This window comes from Leptonychotes weddellii, chromosome 7, assembly GCF_054177405.1.
Source record: "Leptonychotes weddellii isolate Sample4059 chromosome 7, ASM5417740v2, whole genome shotgun sequence".
NCBI lineage: Eukaryota > Metazoa > Chordata > Mammalia > Carnivora > Phocidae > Leptonychotes > Leptonychotes weddellii.
Window position 1 is genome coordinate 17588563 of NC_138375.1, and position 16718 is coordinate 17605280.

The 16718-nt window shown below is 33.1% G+C and overlaps 1 protein-coding gene across 3 annotated transcripts in view; it reads right to left on the reverse strand.

Annotated features, from left to right (window-relative positions):
• The window catches only part of LOC102732812 (cadherin-10), a 163379-nt gene that overhangs the window by 24332 nt on the left and 122329 nt on the right, over nucleotides 1-16718 (reverse strand). For all 3 annotated transcript variants that reach the window (XM_081825929.1, XM_081825930.1, XM_081825928.1), the window contains exons 6-7: nucleotides 3074-3261; nucleotides 1158-1411 (exon numbers count right to left, since the gene is read on the reverse strand). In XM_081825929.1, coding sequence (XP_081682055.1) covers nucleotides 1158-1411; nucleotides 3074-3261 — 442 coding nt within the window. The remainder of the gene's footprint in view (nucleotides 1-1157; nucleotides 1412-3073; nucleotides 3262-16718) is intronic.

Below are 16718 nucleotides of genomic sequence, written 5' to 3' on the forward strand. Positions count from 1 at the left end.
CCACTCCCCCTGCTTGTGTTCCCTCTCTCTCTGTCAAATAAATAAATAAAATCTTTAAAAAAAAAAAAAAAGAAAAAAGTGTGCTTGGAAATTGTTAACCATCATTTATGCCTTTTTTTTTTTTTAAAGATTTTATTTATTTATTTGCGAGAGAGAGAATGAGAGACAGAGAGCATGAGAGGGAGGAGGGTCAGAGGGAGAAGCAGACTCCCTGCTGAGCAGGGAGCCCGATGCGGGACTCGATCCCGGGACCCCAGGATCATGACCTGAGCCGAAGGCAGTCGCCCAACCAACTGAGCCACCCAGGCGCCCCGTTAACCATCATTTAAACCCTTACTTGACTGGTCCATGTGGAACAAGGGGAAGACAAAATTAACCTGTAGAGAATAGGGAAACGAATGAAATCCAAAACACATGATGTACTAACAGTTTAAAATGAACAGTCATTTTGATGGTCAATATTATATACAGATTATCTGTATTTCTTTAAAATGATAGACCAAATGTCAATAAAAACTTTTGAGTCTTTCTCATTTGTATGTTTATTACATCCCATATATTTTTAGGCTGCCATAAAAAAGCAAAGCAAAAAAAGAAAAAAAAATGGAAATTACTGTGATCTTTCTGGAATGTTCTATTTTTTTAAATATTTTTTGATACAGCCAAAACAAAAACAACAAACAAAAACCTTCCTTCTTTGATGGTAGGAGTATAGGAGAGTTTCTAAAATGTAATATAACTGCATTGTAATATTGCTGTAATTATATTCTTTTAACTGTTACATCTCTCAACTTAACATATCATTTAATAACTGAAAGCACAAATAAAGTGATTCAGTTACATTGTAAATGCACAGCTGACACATTGTCCTTTATCTGTACCCAGGTCAGAACAACAAATACCTAAAAGACAGATGATACAAGCTAGATTTTAGGCTAAAAGGCATGATTTAAACTGGACCAAATGTTGAAGCTGTGCATGCCTTGCCCCAAAACATTCAGAGACAATTCACTTTAAATACCTATGCTCCTCAAATTTATGTACAACTTATGGAAAGACTCATATATTTTAATGTATTAAATGCTATAAATAGAATTTCATGATCTCTATATTTATTTTAATTCCCATTCTTTCATCTGAAACATAGGCATACTTACCTGATGGGGCTAGAAGTAGAATCTGGGTCCCTTGCCATCACAGTACCAATGATCGTCCCCACTTCAATATCTTCATGAACTTCAAACAGGTAAGAGGATCTGCTAAAAATAGGAGGTTCATCCACATCTTCTACAGAGATTTTTACAATTGTTGTATCTTTAAATGGTCCCAGGTAATAAAAACGTGGATCCACATGGGTATTTTCTGCTTCAACCTTCAGAGTGTAAAGTCTTCGACTCTCATAGTCAAGTGGCTGTATAAATAAACAAATCACCAAATTAGAGTGAGGGAAATTGGATTATATGTTCCTTTCAAGTCACAGTGTGATTTTTAAAGCCTGGTTGAGTTCTGTCAGGTTGTTCAGTGTAAATGATTAAAAGTAATAAAAAATAGTAATAAAACCTTTACATATTGGAGAGGGTTCAATTTTTATTTTTTATGTATTCAATAAGTAAAACTTCAGAACATAGGAAAATTAGATTTTGAATCTTGGACAAATTGGAAAGGATATTAAAACCTATCTCATAATGTGGTGACTCGTTATAAAAAATGAGCTGGGAGACTGTGTGTTTACGTGTGCATGTGTGTGGGCTGAGGTGTTGGCGACTGCTTAATGTTTGTAAGCAAAAAATTCAGTTATCTTTTTACATTTATGTTGTGATTATTTCCATTCAGTTTAATGGCAAGGTACTACATAAACTATAAAATTTTGAAGACTAATATAAAATTATCAACCATTGTAGGAAACATTGAAGATAAGGAAAACCTTGAGTAAAAAGAACAGACAAAAACTTTGATAGCAACTTGGTAATTAGGTTACATTATGAAACAAAAAAATGGAACTTAAACATTGACGCGTTGTAACTGTCACAAGTATAAAATCAAGCTCCTCTCCCTCACTCCTCTACGTTCTGCATGGAGCACTGGGTGTTATGCACAAACAATGAATCAGGGAACACTTCATCTAAAACTAATGATGTAATGTATGGGGATTAACATAAGAATAAAAAAAAATAGCTGTAAAAGGTATGTTTTGTTAACAGAAAAAGACATTGTTGATTCAGATTCCTTCAACCTTCCTTTTTTTTTTATCTGATAAGCAGTAGATTTTACTTGCATTACTATTACTTTCCAGGCATGAAAAACAACAAAGAAGCTGCTTCCTCCTTTGCTGGTCACTGTCCATTTAAAAACATTTGGTTGCCTACCTTGGCCTTTGCAACTGACACTCTGGAAAGTTTTGTGATTACTCAGTGTTTCAGTGGTTACTTCATGCAATAGAGTTTTTAGCACATTTCAATATGATCTAACTTTTATGGGACCTTAACTTTTACAGGACCTTAATTTTTTCTTATAATGGTGGTACTGACTCTACAATAAAAAAACTAGTTACCTTTAAACTGTATCACTGAGCACATATTAGCAGAAAAGTTTAATTTATATAGCGGAAGGGAAAATGTGAACAATTAAATTATCTTTCAAAATACGCCGTCTCTTTTTATTAGCAGCTCTAATTATTGCTTCATACATCTGGATAGATGGCATGCTACTTTTTATGCCTCCAACTGGGATGATATATTGCCATTATTAGCTATTAACTGCTTTTTCTTAAGAAAACAATGTTATTATGGGGCGGGGGGCTTTTATTCACAAGGCTCAGAAATGGAGTCACACATCTATTAATTTGCCTTTTAAATTTTGTAAGAACTCAGGTTTCACGTTTCAATCAACAAAAGCACTTGGTCAAAATGTTCAAGGAGAACTTTGGCTTTATGTTTCTCATACTTGTGCACAATATAAATCACATTTGGACTGATAGTGACGTCTCCTAATGGATAATGCGTGAGGGGATAGCACATAATGAAATCTCTATTTGCTAAATGGGCAGGTGCTTATTTAAACTGATGTTGTGCACCTTTTTCACAGTTATGATGCCTTCCTGTGTGTCCTTCTCAGTTATGATGTCAAACATATCAGTCCCATCACCATCAATAATTCGGTATTCTACTTCTGCATTTTTCCCTGTGTCAGCATCAGTTGCTTTTACGCTCCCAATGGCTGTGCCAATTGGGGAAGACTCGAGAACTCGAAGGTGGATGGTGTCTGCAAAATATATAGAAGAGGGGGAGAGAGAGAGAGAGAGTTTCTCAATAGAATATTCAAAGGTAAATTGTATATGAGAAAACATTATAAATCTTAAACTCTACATCAATGTTGACTGATTAATGAGTTGAATACACATGGTATGGATAACACGAAATTAAGGTCTAGGAATGGAAAATGTGGCATTTGGGAGGCTTGGGTCTGTGCATATTACAAATACTGAGTACCAATCTCTAAGAGTGTTAAGAATTGTGGTTTGAAAATGAGCACATTGTCTTTTCTTGCATTTGCACAAATAACTAGAGATCAGCTTTGAGTGCAGAGAGGTACCTGTGTTTGCTTATACAATCACAACAAATCCCAGAATATACAGTGAATATTTATATTTAATTATTTTCCCTTTGTTGTATTTAGTTATTTACTACTCTTAGGTTATTTGAGCTAAAGGACAGAACATTACGAAATTCCATGAAATCAGCTGTAGTGGGGAGGAATCCTATTTATCTTTGTGACAGGAGAAACAAAGTATAGTCTGTAGGAGAAATACAAAGAGGCCCTTCAGAGTGTCACTGTGAAAACACTCAATTCTGACAAACTCCTCTCTATTCCACAGCAAAACAAGACTTTAGCTAAGCTCCTAGTGCACCTAGATGAGCTTTCAGTGGGAACAATCTCTACTGCTAATGGGATTTATGTTCTAGCTCCTGATCATAAACTACATATTACTGACAGACTAATCGACCTGAAGCACACTTCTGATTATAGCCCCTCCATCCTCATAAACCCTAAGTAATTCTCCTTAAAATACACAATAAAGCCCAGACCTCTTAGCTAATCATGTTCTTGCCTGAGTATATCTTTCCCAGTGTATTTTCCTTTAGTCACTTCTATGAAAGATTTGCACCAAACTGGACTTTTCAAAGTTTTCTTGTCGAAGTTCAATTTCCTAAATCTCTCTCTCTGTTTCTCACATGACATTCCCCCTCACATAAGATCCCCCCCCCCACTATCCTCTTGTAACCACAATGCAATTTACCGAATCTGAGAAAATGGCACTGTTACAGTGTTACAGTAAGTGTTTGGGGGCTATGCTCCTCAAATTTCATATATTGATGCCCGAACCCCCATTCAGTACCACAGAATGTGACTGCTTTAGGAGACAGGGTCTTTAAAGAAGTAATTGAGGGAATTAAGGTAAAACGGGATCATTAGGGTGGGCTCTAATCCAATATGGCTGGTGTCCTTACAAGAAAAGGAAATCTGGACACAGGCAGAGAGTGGAGACCATGTGAAGACCCAGGGAGAAGACAGCCATCTAGAAGCCAAGCAGAGGCCTCAGAAGAAACCAACCCTGCTGATCTTGAACCTCAATCTTAGACTTTTAGCTTCCAAATCTGTGAGAAAACAAACTTCTGTTGTTTAAGCCACCCAATTATAGCAGCCCTAACAACCTAACACAGGTACCTCTATCTGTTCAGTTTGGGAAGTCGTTTCCTAGGAGACATCAGTAAGACTCGGCTTCCACTACACCCCAGGTAATCGCGAGCCTGTTCTTTTTGTTTGTTTGTTTTTACATTTTCCTCTCCATCTATTTTTGGTAACACACTATTGAGAGGAACTCTCGACTCATTCCTTGGCTACTGTCCTGTTGGCTCTCTACCTTTGCTGTTTCTTCTAGAAATCCCTGTCCCTGAATATTCAGATGGCTTTCACTCACTTTCTTCAGATGACTGCTCAGTTGTGACCTTCTCATAAGCTTTCATCAATAGCCTTACTGAAAATAACCTTATTGAAAATACCACTCCCAGTCATTCTTCATATTACTTGCAATAGCTAGTCATTATATTATTTACTTATTTATTCATACGTACCATGAAGATGTAATGCGAAACAGGGACTTTGTATTTTTCCGCCATTGTTTTCTCATTCTGTTTCTTTGAATGTAGTAGCCACCATATACTGATTTGTGTATTGGATAAATGAGAAACTTTCTAATTTGTCTACCAGCAACTATACTTAACTAAATCCAGTCAAATCTCAGATAATCTCATTATACACTGCAGCCATAGTATCCTTTTGAAAACAATGCTCTTATGGATAATTATTCAGAGCTTCAAATTTCTTTGATTGGTCCCATTATACTTAAAATAAAACATACATAAGCTGCTTCTCCATAAATTGGCTTCTCTGTCTTGTCATCCTTTCTCTTAATTAATACTCTCTATGACACTGTTTTTTTTTTTTTTTTTTAGGTTTAGGTTTTTCCAGTATGCTTTTCTTAGTTTGATTTTCCACACAACTCTTTGCCTGGCAACCTCTGACTCTTCCTTTTGAAAATATCTGTTTCACAATATTTCTATCACAGAATATCACCAACTCAACCTATTTACTGCAAGAAGATTCTTTAAAAAATTAAATTTTATAGAAGCAGCACCTTGATAAATTGATATATTATACTGTATCAGAAATAGCTTTTCTAAAATACAAAAATAATATCACTGCTCTACTGAAAGCACTTATTATTGATATTAGGATAGATTTTTTAAATTTCATTATTTACTTTATAACATCTATAAAAGTTGCTTTCTGTTAAAATCTTCAATACCACGATTATCTATTCTCAGATCTAGAGTATATGTGAAATATAGCCATAATAATGCTTTTTTTAAATTAATGATTATTTAACTAGACCAAGAATATGTAATATTTAAAAATAATATGAATGATTTGATATGAAATCTGCACAATCTAGAGAATACAGATTTTTTTGAAGCGGGCATGAACCATTGAATCCCATGAACCATTTGATCAAAAATTAAATTATTAGACATGTTTGAATAAATTTTAACAAATCAATATCAACTAAATTCTCTGACCATGCTACAATTAAGGCAGAGGTTAGTATGAAAAAGATCACTCCAAAATACTCATATTCTTGAAAAGTTAAAAGAAAATTAGAAGTAATTCCTATGTAACTGATGGTTCAAATAATATACAAAAATAGAGACCTAAAAATAATTGAAAAATCCATGAAAAGAAATTAAAACATGGGGCAGAGAAAACAATTCTACTTAGAGAAGGTAATTTACAACTTTATGTGTTTTTATATAAAGAAAAGACAAGCTGAAAATAATAAGTTAAGCATTAAAAGAACCTAGAAAAGAAAGACATAATAACCATCAAAGAAAAAGAAGGAAATAATTAAGATAAAAACAGAAAGTAATCAAGTTGAAAACAAATATAGGAACAAGAGAATAAAAATGCCAAAAGTGAGTTTTTTTAAAGGACTCACAAAATAAATATATATGACAAAATGGTTCATGAAAAGGGGAGAAAGGGCAAAAAGTATTAGGAATTATTTTAAAGAAATGCAACTACAGAAAATGTAGTGATTTAAAAGATTAGAGAGTATTACTTATATGTCAATAAAATTAACTAGCTAGACTGGTAAATTCCTAAAGATAATTAAAAATATACCAAAGGTACTAAAGAGGAAATAAAGTATGATTTAAAATATGATTTAATACATGATTAAATATCATTTAATATATGATATATGATTTAAAATGATCTAGCCTCTTAAATACTAGCAGCTCAAATATTTTTTAAAGATTTTACTTACTTATTTTTGAGAGAGAGAGAGAGTGTGTGCACATGAGTGGGGGGGGCAGAGGAAGAAGCAGATTCCCCGCTGAGCATGGAGCCCGATGCAGGACTAGATCCCAGGACCCTGGGATCATGACCTGAGGCAAAGCCAGGCGATTAACTGACTGAGTCACCCAGGTGCCCTTAGCAGCTCAAATATTTTTAAGGAACATTCGTGAAGCAGAAAATTCCTTATTTTCTCTTCTTATGTAAAGTCTTCTGGAGAAAAGAAAAATGAGGACTCTTTCCCAGCTCATTATGAGATCAGTAAAACCCTGATACCAAAACCAGACAAGAGTCCAGTGGTTATATAGAGTGGACTAAAATTCAAGATCCACCACACCTAACTGTATAACATTTAGCAAGTTCATTTTTAATTTTTGGTTCACCATCATTTACATTAAATTTAGTTTTGGGAAATGGTATTTTAATCACTTTACTATTAACTAATTCCAATTTGGATTTCACCAGCTTTTCCAAAGCTTTTTCAGAGAGGGGCGCCTCGGTGGCTCAGTCGTTGAGTGTCTGACTCTTGATTTAGGCTCAGGTCATGATCTCAGGGTCAGGAGGTCAATCCCGTTTGGCTCTGTGCTCAGTGTGGAGTCTGCTTGAGATTCTTTTTCTCTCTCTCTCTCCCTCTCCCCAACCCCCTCAAAAAATAAAGGAGGAAGGAAGGAAGGAAGGAAGGAAAGAAGCCTTTTCAGAGATCCTACTTTGCATTTGGTTGTCATGTTTTTTACTCCCTCCAATCTGTGAGAATTTTTCAGTCTTTCCTTATCTTCTTTTAAGGAATACTAGTCAGTTACTCTGTAAAATGTCTTTTAGTCTGGGTCTGTTTTATATTTTCTCATGATTAGATGGAGGTTTTATATTTTTGTCAACAGTACACAGAAGTGATCTGTTCTCAGTGTATCATATACCAGAGACCATATGATGTCTTGATCACTTGGTTAAGAAGGTATTTCTGTCAGTTTCCTCCCTTATTAATAAGGAATTTTTAAAATAATTAATGCATATCTTGGGAGATATACTTTAAGATTATGCAAATATTCTGTTTCTCCTCAAAAATCTGCCCATGAATTTTAGTACTGATCAGTGATCTTAATAATTAATACTGTGGTTTTCTAATGATGATTTTCTATTTTGTTCCTTCTTTTCACATTTACTACTTGGAATTCTCCTGAAAGGAAAAATTGCTCTTTCTCCCCATTTATTTATTTATATTAGTATATGTTTTTAGCAGTATGGACTCAAGGACATTTTATTTTATACTATGTCCTATATATCGTTTTGTGCAATTTCTTACAGGTTTTGTCAGTGGGTGATCTTTTAGGTTGTTTATAATGCCTTTTCAACATGCTTCCATCACTTTTTTTTTAAATGAATTTCTACACCGAACATAGGGCTCGAACTCACAACCCCAAGATCAAGAGCCAAATGCTCTACCAACTCAGCCAGCCAGATGCCCCATTACTTTTTTTTTTTTTGAGTACTTCCTTAATATCTAGCATCACAACATGTTACAGGTTCATCTTATATTTTCTGTGACCAAGCCCTAAAATTGGCTGTATCTCAAAGTCCTAGTTCCTTTTAATAGAGATAGAACCATAATTTCGAATATAATGTAGTATTCAAAACTTAAATGGAATAAGTCTAGCTTCATAATGTGCAAATGTGTCAAAAAGCCAGAAGGAAGGTAACTATTCGTATTTGAAATAAGAAATCTAAAGATATCTTTGACATAAACATAGATACAACAGTAAGTTATTGTCTTTCAACTTGTTGATTGATCTTTGTTTTGAAGATAAAATATCTGTATCCTTCAAAAGGAATTTAGATGCTATGATTTATAATATTAATGTTTAAGTTTTTATGGCATAAGGGAAAATCCTGTACTGTAATAGAAAAAATATTTCATAATGTTATTATAATATTACTATAATATTAAAACTGATTTTATAAATTCACACTTAGAAACTAGCTGTACATTTTTATTTTAATCGCTGTCTCTGAAAAGGTCTAGAATTTTATTCCACTAGCATGAAACACAACCCTAATGCCCAAACGCTGGTCACAAGTGTTTTCTTTATTATAAACTAAATTTTCTTGGAGATTTGCTGTTCTAAATTGGAGGAATGGAAAGGAAAGTTAAGATCAGGATTTCCTCAGACAGAAATTGAGATATCAGATTAATGGGATCATAGAAAAACACAAAAATCAACTTGTTACTACTGTCCATCATTTTGAAAATTTAATCAACAATAATATAGTAATTAGTTGATTAAAAAACATTAAATCAGGCTTCTGGCAAAGCAAGCTAGATAACTCAGTTCAACTGAAAAACAATAACTGTGGATCATAAATTGAGCTAGAAATATACATTCAAAGGTATTTAAAAAAGTACAAGCCCCAAATTGATGGAAAATGAGAAACTACAAAAGTAATTAGAAAACTGAAGTCACCTTTTGACCTGAGGATATTTGCTATTTCCATAACATTGATCATTATTTTTATGGCCTCTTGAAGAAAGGAGGACATATATCAACCTCCAAATCATCCACAGACTAATTCTACAGCAGCAACTAGTCTCCACAATAAAGTAGGACTCGTGTTTTTCATGGAAACATGGTCTAGACACAAACCACCCCTCACGACATTTTACACTCATACTATGGGTTCAAATGAACCTAAAGAATGTTTTTACAGACCTAAGAGCTAGGGGAGAGAGCTGAAACTATGGCTTCCATCAACACAATGGTAGAGGATCATCAGGCAGTCTACAGTGACTTCAGGGAGAGTCTGTGTCTGGATGAGAAAACCACTGAAATTATGCCACCTGGGAGGACCCTTCTTCACTACCACTTGCCACACCTTTGTTTTTAAAGTGCTTTTTACAAAAGGGAGAGAGACATTAAGACAAAAGACATTATAGCTCCATGAAAATACAGTCGTAAATACTTGGCTCATAAAGACACAAAGGAAGGAAAATGATGGAGTTAGGTGCCATAAGATATAGGACAACATACCAAATGCCTCAAATGCCTGTTGAGATACACACACACACACACACACACACACACATATGGATACACAAACACATATATATAGATATATATATTCATATGTACTTATATGAATATACATATTCTTAGCAAACAAATAGTCCTTTAATATATTTTTTTAATTTTTATTGTTATGTTAATCACCATACATTACATCATTAGTTTTTGATGTAGTGTTCCATGATTCATTGTTTGTGCATAACACCCAGTGCTCCATGCAGAACGTGCCCTCTTTAATACCCATCAATGGTAATACAATACAATTTTTTAAAAAATTAGTCTTGTTATCCTGATTTTTTAACAAGATTTAAAAAATTATTTAATACTTTCTTAAATCCTATGCTTTTTCAAGTATATTCTTACCTATAATGAAGGCATTAAGGATTACGAATTTGTTTCTGACTACAACTTTGATAGGATTTTTGATAGAATTAAGTAAATAAATTTATATACAGTTCTCCAGATTCTGCTCTTCTAACAGTCTGTAATTGTACTTGTGATTTTCTTTTATGAACCATGAGTTTCTTTTATTTTGCAACTTAATTACTGCCCTAGTTTATAAAAGTCCTTTAATATTTTAATGGAACATTTTATCAACAATCTTTACAAATAAGCTTTTGAAATTTACTAATGAAAATTAATTCAGCCCTTCCAGAAGTTTGCAGGTTTCTATGCCTTGATTATGATAAGATTACTTCTTTGAATTAATATTGTAAGTTTCCTCTTTTTCCTTTATGTTTCAGCATAATTCTTGAACTACAAAATATTAAGTCATATCTGTATATTAATCAAATTATTTTATTGCTAAAGACAGATTTAACCTACATGGGAGGGTGATGACACAGAGATGTGTTAATTTCCAACTTTATCCTGCAAAGGTTGCTCTTTAATTTCCTTCACATATGCAAAACTTTAGTTAAAAATTCTAAGCCAGTATCTTTTTGGTTATCTACAACAATCCTCAGCTCTCTCTCTCACACACACACACACACATACACACACACAGTTTCTAGAACTTTAATTTACAAATAAATGTAGGCCAATAATTTAGCAATCTTTAGTAAGGGAAAGAAATCTAAAATAAGACAAATGATTAACAAAGCATAAAATAAAAGGTTGATAAATCAATCTATGCTCCAATTAACAGCTTCTATAAATAAAAGACAATATAGAGAAAGTGACACATGTTACAAATAAAGAGAATAATTTCATATCGACAAACATAGTATCTCTAAAGATCCATAAGAAAAGACAGATAAGCCACTGGAAAAATTAGTCAAGGATATGAACAATGAACAGTTTATAGTAGAGGAAACAAGAAAGACAAACAAAAGTATACTGGATTTTAATCAAGCAAATGCAAATTAAGGCCATGATGTGATACCATTTTACACCTACTAAACTGACAAAAATTAAAGCTGACAAAACTAAGTATTAAAAGTATGTGATATAATGGGGACTATTATGCAGAGCTGATGGGTGTTAAATTTGGCACAATGACTTTGGGAAATGTATTAATTAGCTAGGGCTGCTTTAACAAAGTACAAAAAACTGGGTGGCTTAAAACCATCAAAAACTAATGATGTAATGTATGGTGATTAACATAACAATAAAAATTTAAAAAAAAAACAACAATAGGAATTTGTCTTACAGTTCTAGAGCCTAGAAGTCTGAGATCTAGGTATCTGGCAGGGCCATGCTTTCCGTCATGGCTATAGGGAAGAATCCTTCTTTCCCTCTTCTAGCGACTGGTGGTTGCCAACAATCCTTGGTGTTCGTTGACTTATAAGCACATCAGTCCAGTTACATGGCCATCTTCTTCCTGTGTCTCCCCTGTGTGAATGTCTCTATGTCCAAATTACCCCTTTTTATAAGGACACCAGTCTTACTGGATTAAGCCCTAACCCTAAAGACCTCCTTTTAAATTGATTACCTCTATAAAGACCCTATTTTTATATAAGGGCACATTTTGATGTACTGAGGTTTAATAGTTAAAAATATACTTTTTAGGGGCACCTGGGTGGCATAGTTGGTGGAGCGTCTGACTCCTGGTTTCAGCTCAGGTCATGACCTCAGGGTCGTGAGATCCTGCCCTGTGTCCTGCATCAGGCTCCACACTCAGCAGAGAGTCTGCTTGAGAGTCTCTCTCTCTCCCCCTCTTCCTCTGTCCCTCCCTCACTTGAGGTCTCTCTCTCTTTCTCATTCTAAAATAAATAAACCAATCTTAAAAAAAGAGGAAAAATATTTTTTAGGGGACGCAATTCAACCCATAACAGGAAACAATATGGGATTATATAATGTGAAGTTAAATAGTAGCATAAATAAAATCCAGCAATGCCTATGAGAATAGTTGCAGAAATGCCATATGGAATTACTATTTGTAAAATGAAAAAAAAAAGAGAGAGAACCCAAATGTCAGACAGCATGAGAATAGGTAAATAAACTTTTTACATAACACACATTCCTACATAATTCAAAAGTGAAAACTGTGAGCTATAGTTATGTGGGAAAAATATGGATGAACCTTAGATACATAATAATAAGTGGAAATAGGCATATATCAGAAAATTATATACAGTGTGATATTATTTTCACAAACCATAAACAATAAGAATGCAAGAATATGTTTTTAGTGATATGTAAATGCTATATGTATATTTATAAATAATCTCTATATATACATAAATATATATATCAAATAACATTAAATTTGAGGAGCATACATGTTAATGCAATCTATTTTTAAAGTCCTCATAATGATTTAAAGTGGTACTACATATATTCTCTTGTAATTATTATATACTATGTGAAAAGTTAAAGCAAACAAGCAAACCCACTTACACCACAAATAATTGTCAAGTCAAGCATCACTTAAAAGTGTTGGTAGTGTTCCTAGCACTTAACAGATGCAGACATCTTCCATTTAGGATTCAACAACAAACCTCACAGATTTCAAATATATATTCCAGATTTACATATTATATATTACATATATTACATATTATTATAATAATATATACTATATATATTATATATTATTAAAATAATATATGTTAAAATATTATATCATTATATCATATATTTAAATATATATTTGGGATTCGTATATTATCTATATAATTATATAATATATTATAAATATTAATTATATATTAGGCTGTATAATATGTTATATGATATTAATATAAATTAATTATAAATTAATATAATATTATGATATCTAGTAACAATTATATATATATAACAACACAAAGAAACATGAGTATCACAGGAACACAAAAGCAAAGCACTAAAAAGCAACAACAATAAAAAATTCCAAAAGCAAAAAAATGAAACAAATAAAATCCTACAGCTAAATCAGATCAACAAAACAATTAATGTGGAGTCATCACATAAAAAAACATTTTCAAATATATTCAGTGTGCCTTAAGAAGTAAAAGCGGTCATAAAAATCTCACCAGAGAATATAAAAAGTGGCTGGGGTTTTTTGATATAAAGCCAAATACAATAAATAGATATTTACAATATAATAGTTGAAGTTAAAAAATAATGGATGGGCTAAACTGAAGATTATGATCATCCAAGGAGGGAATTTGTGAGCTAGAGGATAAATGGAAGACAATACACGCAACTGAAAACAAATATTTAACTATGAGGTTGAGAAAAAAAAAAAAAGATATAGATTAAAATGTCAATGGACTTTTCAAGGTAACCCCTGATGCTAGAAAAGGATTGAGCAATGTGATCAAAATTCGATGATAGAATTATTTTGGACCTCTCCAGCATATTAATCAAGTGTGATAACCGAATAAAGGTAGTTTTAGACTCAGCAAATTTCTCTCCCTTTGGGCCTTTTTAAAGAACCTAATGAAGAATGTATTCCAGGAAAATAAGGGGCTAAATAGAGATATGGGAATACATGAGATCTAGACAGCTTTGTATCCAAATTACAGAAGCGAAGAGGGTAAATCTGGGATGGCAGGATTTCCTAAGCTATAGAGATTAGCCACCCATGTGGGAATGGGACTACTGAGGGCTCTAGGTGTGCAACCCTGAAGGCTGGCAAAATGAAGCTGAATGTTATAGGGCTGCTCACTGACAAATACTGAGCAGCTGTGCACATAGCACATTAAAAGCACAAAGCTATAATATCTTGGAAAAATACAACTTTGCTGAAGAGGATCTCTAATATTCAACAGTTGAAATTATTGCATGGGGAAATCAAATGTCTGGGTTTGTCTCTGAGACACCTGAAAGCCAGGACATGCTCCAGCAAACATTTTGGCACAAAAGATCAAAATTTTACATAGTTAATAATATGGTATTTTTTGCATACGTTTTTTTTGATAAGCTCATTTTGAAAATTGCTAGTTTTTTTTAGACAATTAAAAAATCTCTATATATCTAGTCCTTCTATGAAAATGCTGCTGGGACAGAGAAAGAGAGACTGAGCGTGGTGGATATAAAAGAAATTTAATCACATATTATTTAAATTTGCTAAGATAACTGATAGAGAAATGGGGAAGAAAAAAACAAAACAAAACAAAACACTGATATAATTACATCTGGGGAGAATAGGTTGAAATGTTACTGAGCTTCATTTTTATCAATAGTAAAAGGAAGTCAAAGGTAATATATAAAAATATTTCATCAAATAATAAGATATTGCTTAAGGAATTGCAGCTTAACCTAGATGAACTAAAAAACAAGTTTAAAGTTGTTTTCTGTAAGGATTAGATCTACAGGTGAGGAAGAATGGAAGAGGTAGCTTGTTTTCCTTTTTTTTTTTTTAATATCTATAAACTTAATACTTTGATGCAAAATATTTTTTAAAAATTAAATAGAAAATGTTCCTGGTATTAGGGATTATCAGGTTCTGGTGAAAGGTTTCCATATCATGGATCTTCTTTTAACAGACCAAGCAAGAACAAAAGAACAAACGTTTTATTGTTTCATTAATTTTACTGTCACATAGATTTCACTGAGTGTTGTCTCCAGGAATTTGTTCTCCCACTTTTTATTTTTAGCTTGGACATTTTTGAGATTGCATGTATTTTTAGGCACATGCTTAGATTCTGAAAATCTGTCGCCTTAAACTTGTCATTATAGTTCTGGTCAAGGATCCAAAATTATTTATCACTTCATTTTATTTCGTGGTTGGTGCAGGGTTTATCTCCATTGCAAAGTGTATTTCTTTTTGAGGAGAGTAGGCATTATCTGTGTTAATTTTTAGTACCTTCTGAGACTTAGACAGGAAAGCAATCATTTTCCATTGGTTCATATTATAATAAGTCTAAATTATATATATATCCATTTTCTTCCACAGTAATTTGTTGGAAGGGACACACACACACACACACACACTCACACACACATATGGTAGGTGAGTTGTGAATGTGTGTGTACACACATGAACATACATATATTTATTTATCCCTGAAACATTAATAAAAGTGTTTTCAAGGTGTCTCATACTTTCCAGAAAAGTCATGATGAAGATTGAGCCCATTCATCAAAATGGTATAGATTCAATTCTCTGTTAAGTAATTCAAACAGCTATATTATAAAGATACATATGTTGTATACATAAAATACACACATTCATAATTATTTTAATTATATGGCAACTTCAGTAATTAATTTGTTCAAGAAGTATTTATTCAGTGCCCAACATATATAATTTGATAATGCTTTCTCTGGAATTATGTTTATGTTCATAAACCTATTTAGGGAGATTCATTTGATCAATTTCAAAGTTAATAGACTGCATTTCTATATTTTAAATGTATGAAAGAGCTATTCATTTACATTTCCTAATTCATTTCCAAGAGTAGTCTATTGAACACAGATATCCTAGTTTGTCAAAAAAACTGAAATTACTTTCACTAAGAGCTTCCAAGGGTGTTTACCATATAGGGGGAGCAGCAGGCGGGGCGTCAGAAAGCAGACATTGTTATGCATACGGTGACAAAAGCAAAGTAGCTCCTGTCACCCATCTTACGTTTCATTTTTCCTTAAAGACATCTATTTGCATGCTCCTTATTTTTTATCTTACAGTTGATGGAGCTTTAATTATGTGGTACGCTTTCCTATCAATTCCAATTTATAGTTGTTTTAAACTCATTCCCAGGTGTCAGATTGAATCATTTGCTTCTCTTCTAATGTTTAGAGCAGATAAATGTTTTTTCCTGGTGAGTATGTTCTTAGTTTGGTTATCGACTTAAGCACAAAGGCAGGCATGCAAGGAGGCACTGACATTTCTGTATCACATATGGAAAGTCACATTTAGAAGTACAAATCTAAAAGGTAATATTGCAAAGACTTCCCAAGGACTAGGCAAAAATACATGGTAAGTGCACCTTGAGACCATTATTGACAACCTCTCACAACATCTGAATTTTCATTATTGAAGATTTCAAACAATTTTGATGTATTTCTGGTTTTCTAGGATTCAAGACTAAACATTTCAGGTCACTTATTTTTACCAAAATTTTGATCAATAGGACCTTTGCACTTGAATATTAAAAACACTACAGATTTGTGTACTAGAATTAGAAATAATTGACGGCTCGAGGTAAGACACTTTGGAGGAAAGACAAAAGATAGGCAAAGTAATTGCTGTGACAAGGTGACATCCTCAGAAACCATAAAAGAGGTGCCAGGAAACAATGCGGAGGGCAACAAGGGCACACTCAGGTTTTGAGCTCAGCAACAAATAGCTGCAGTTTTGTTTTGTTTATAAAAAACAAT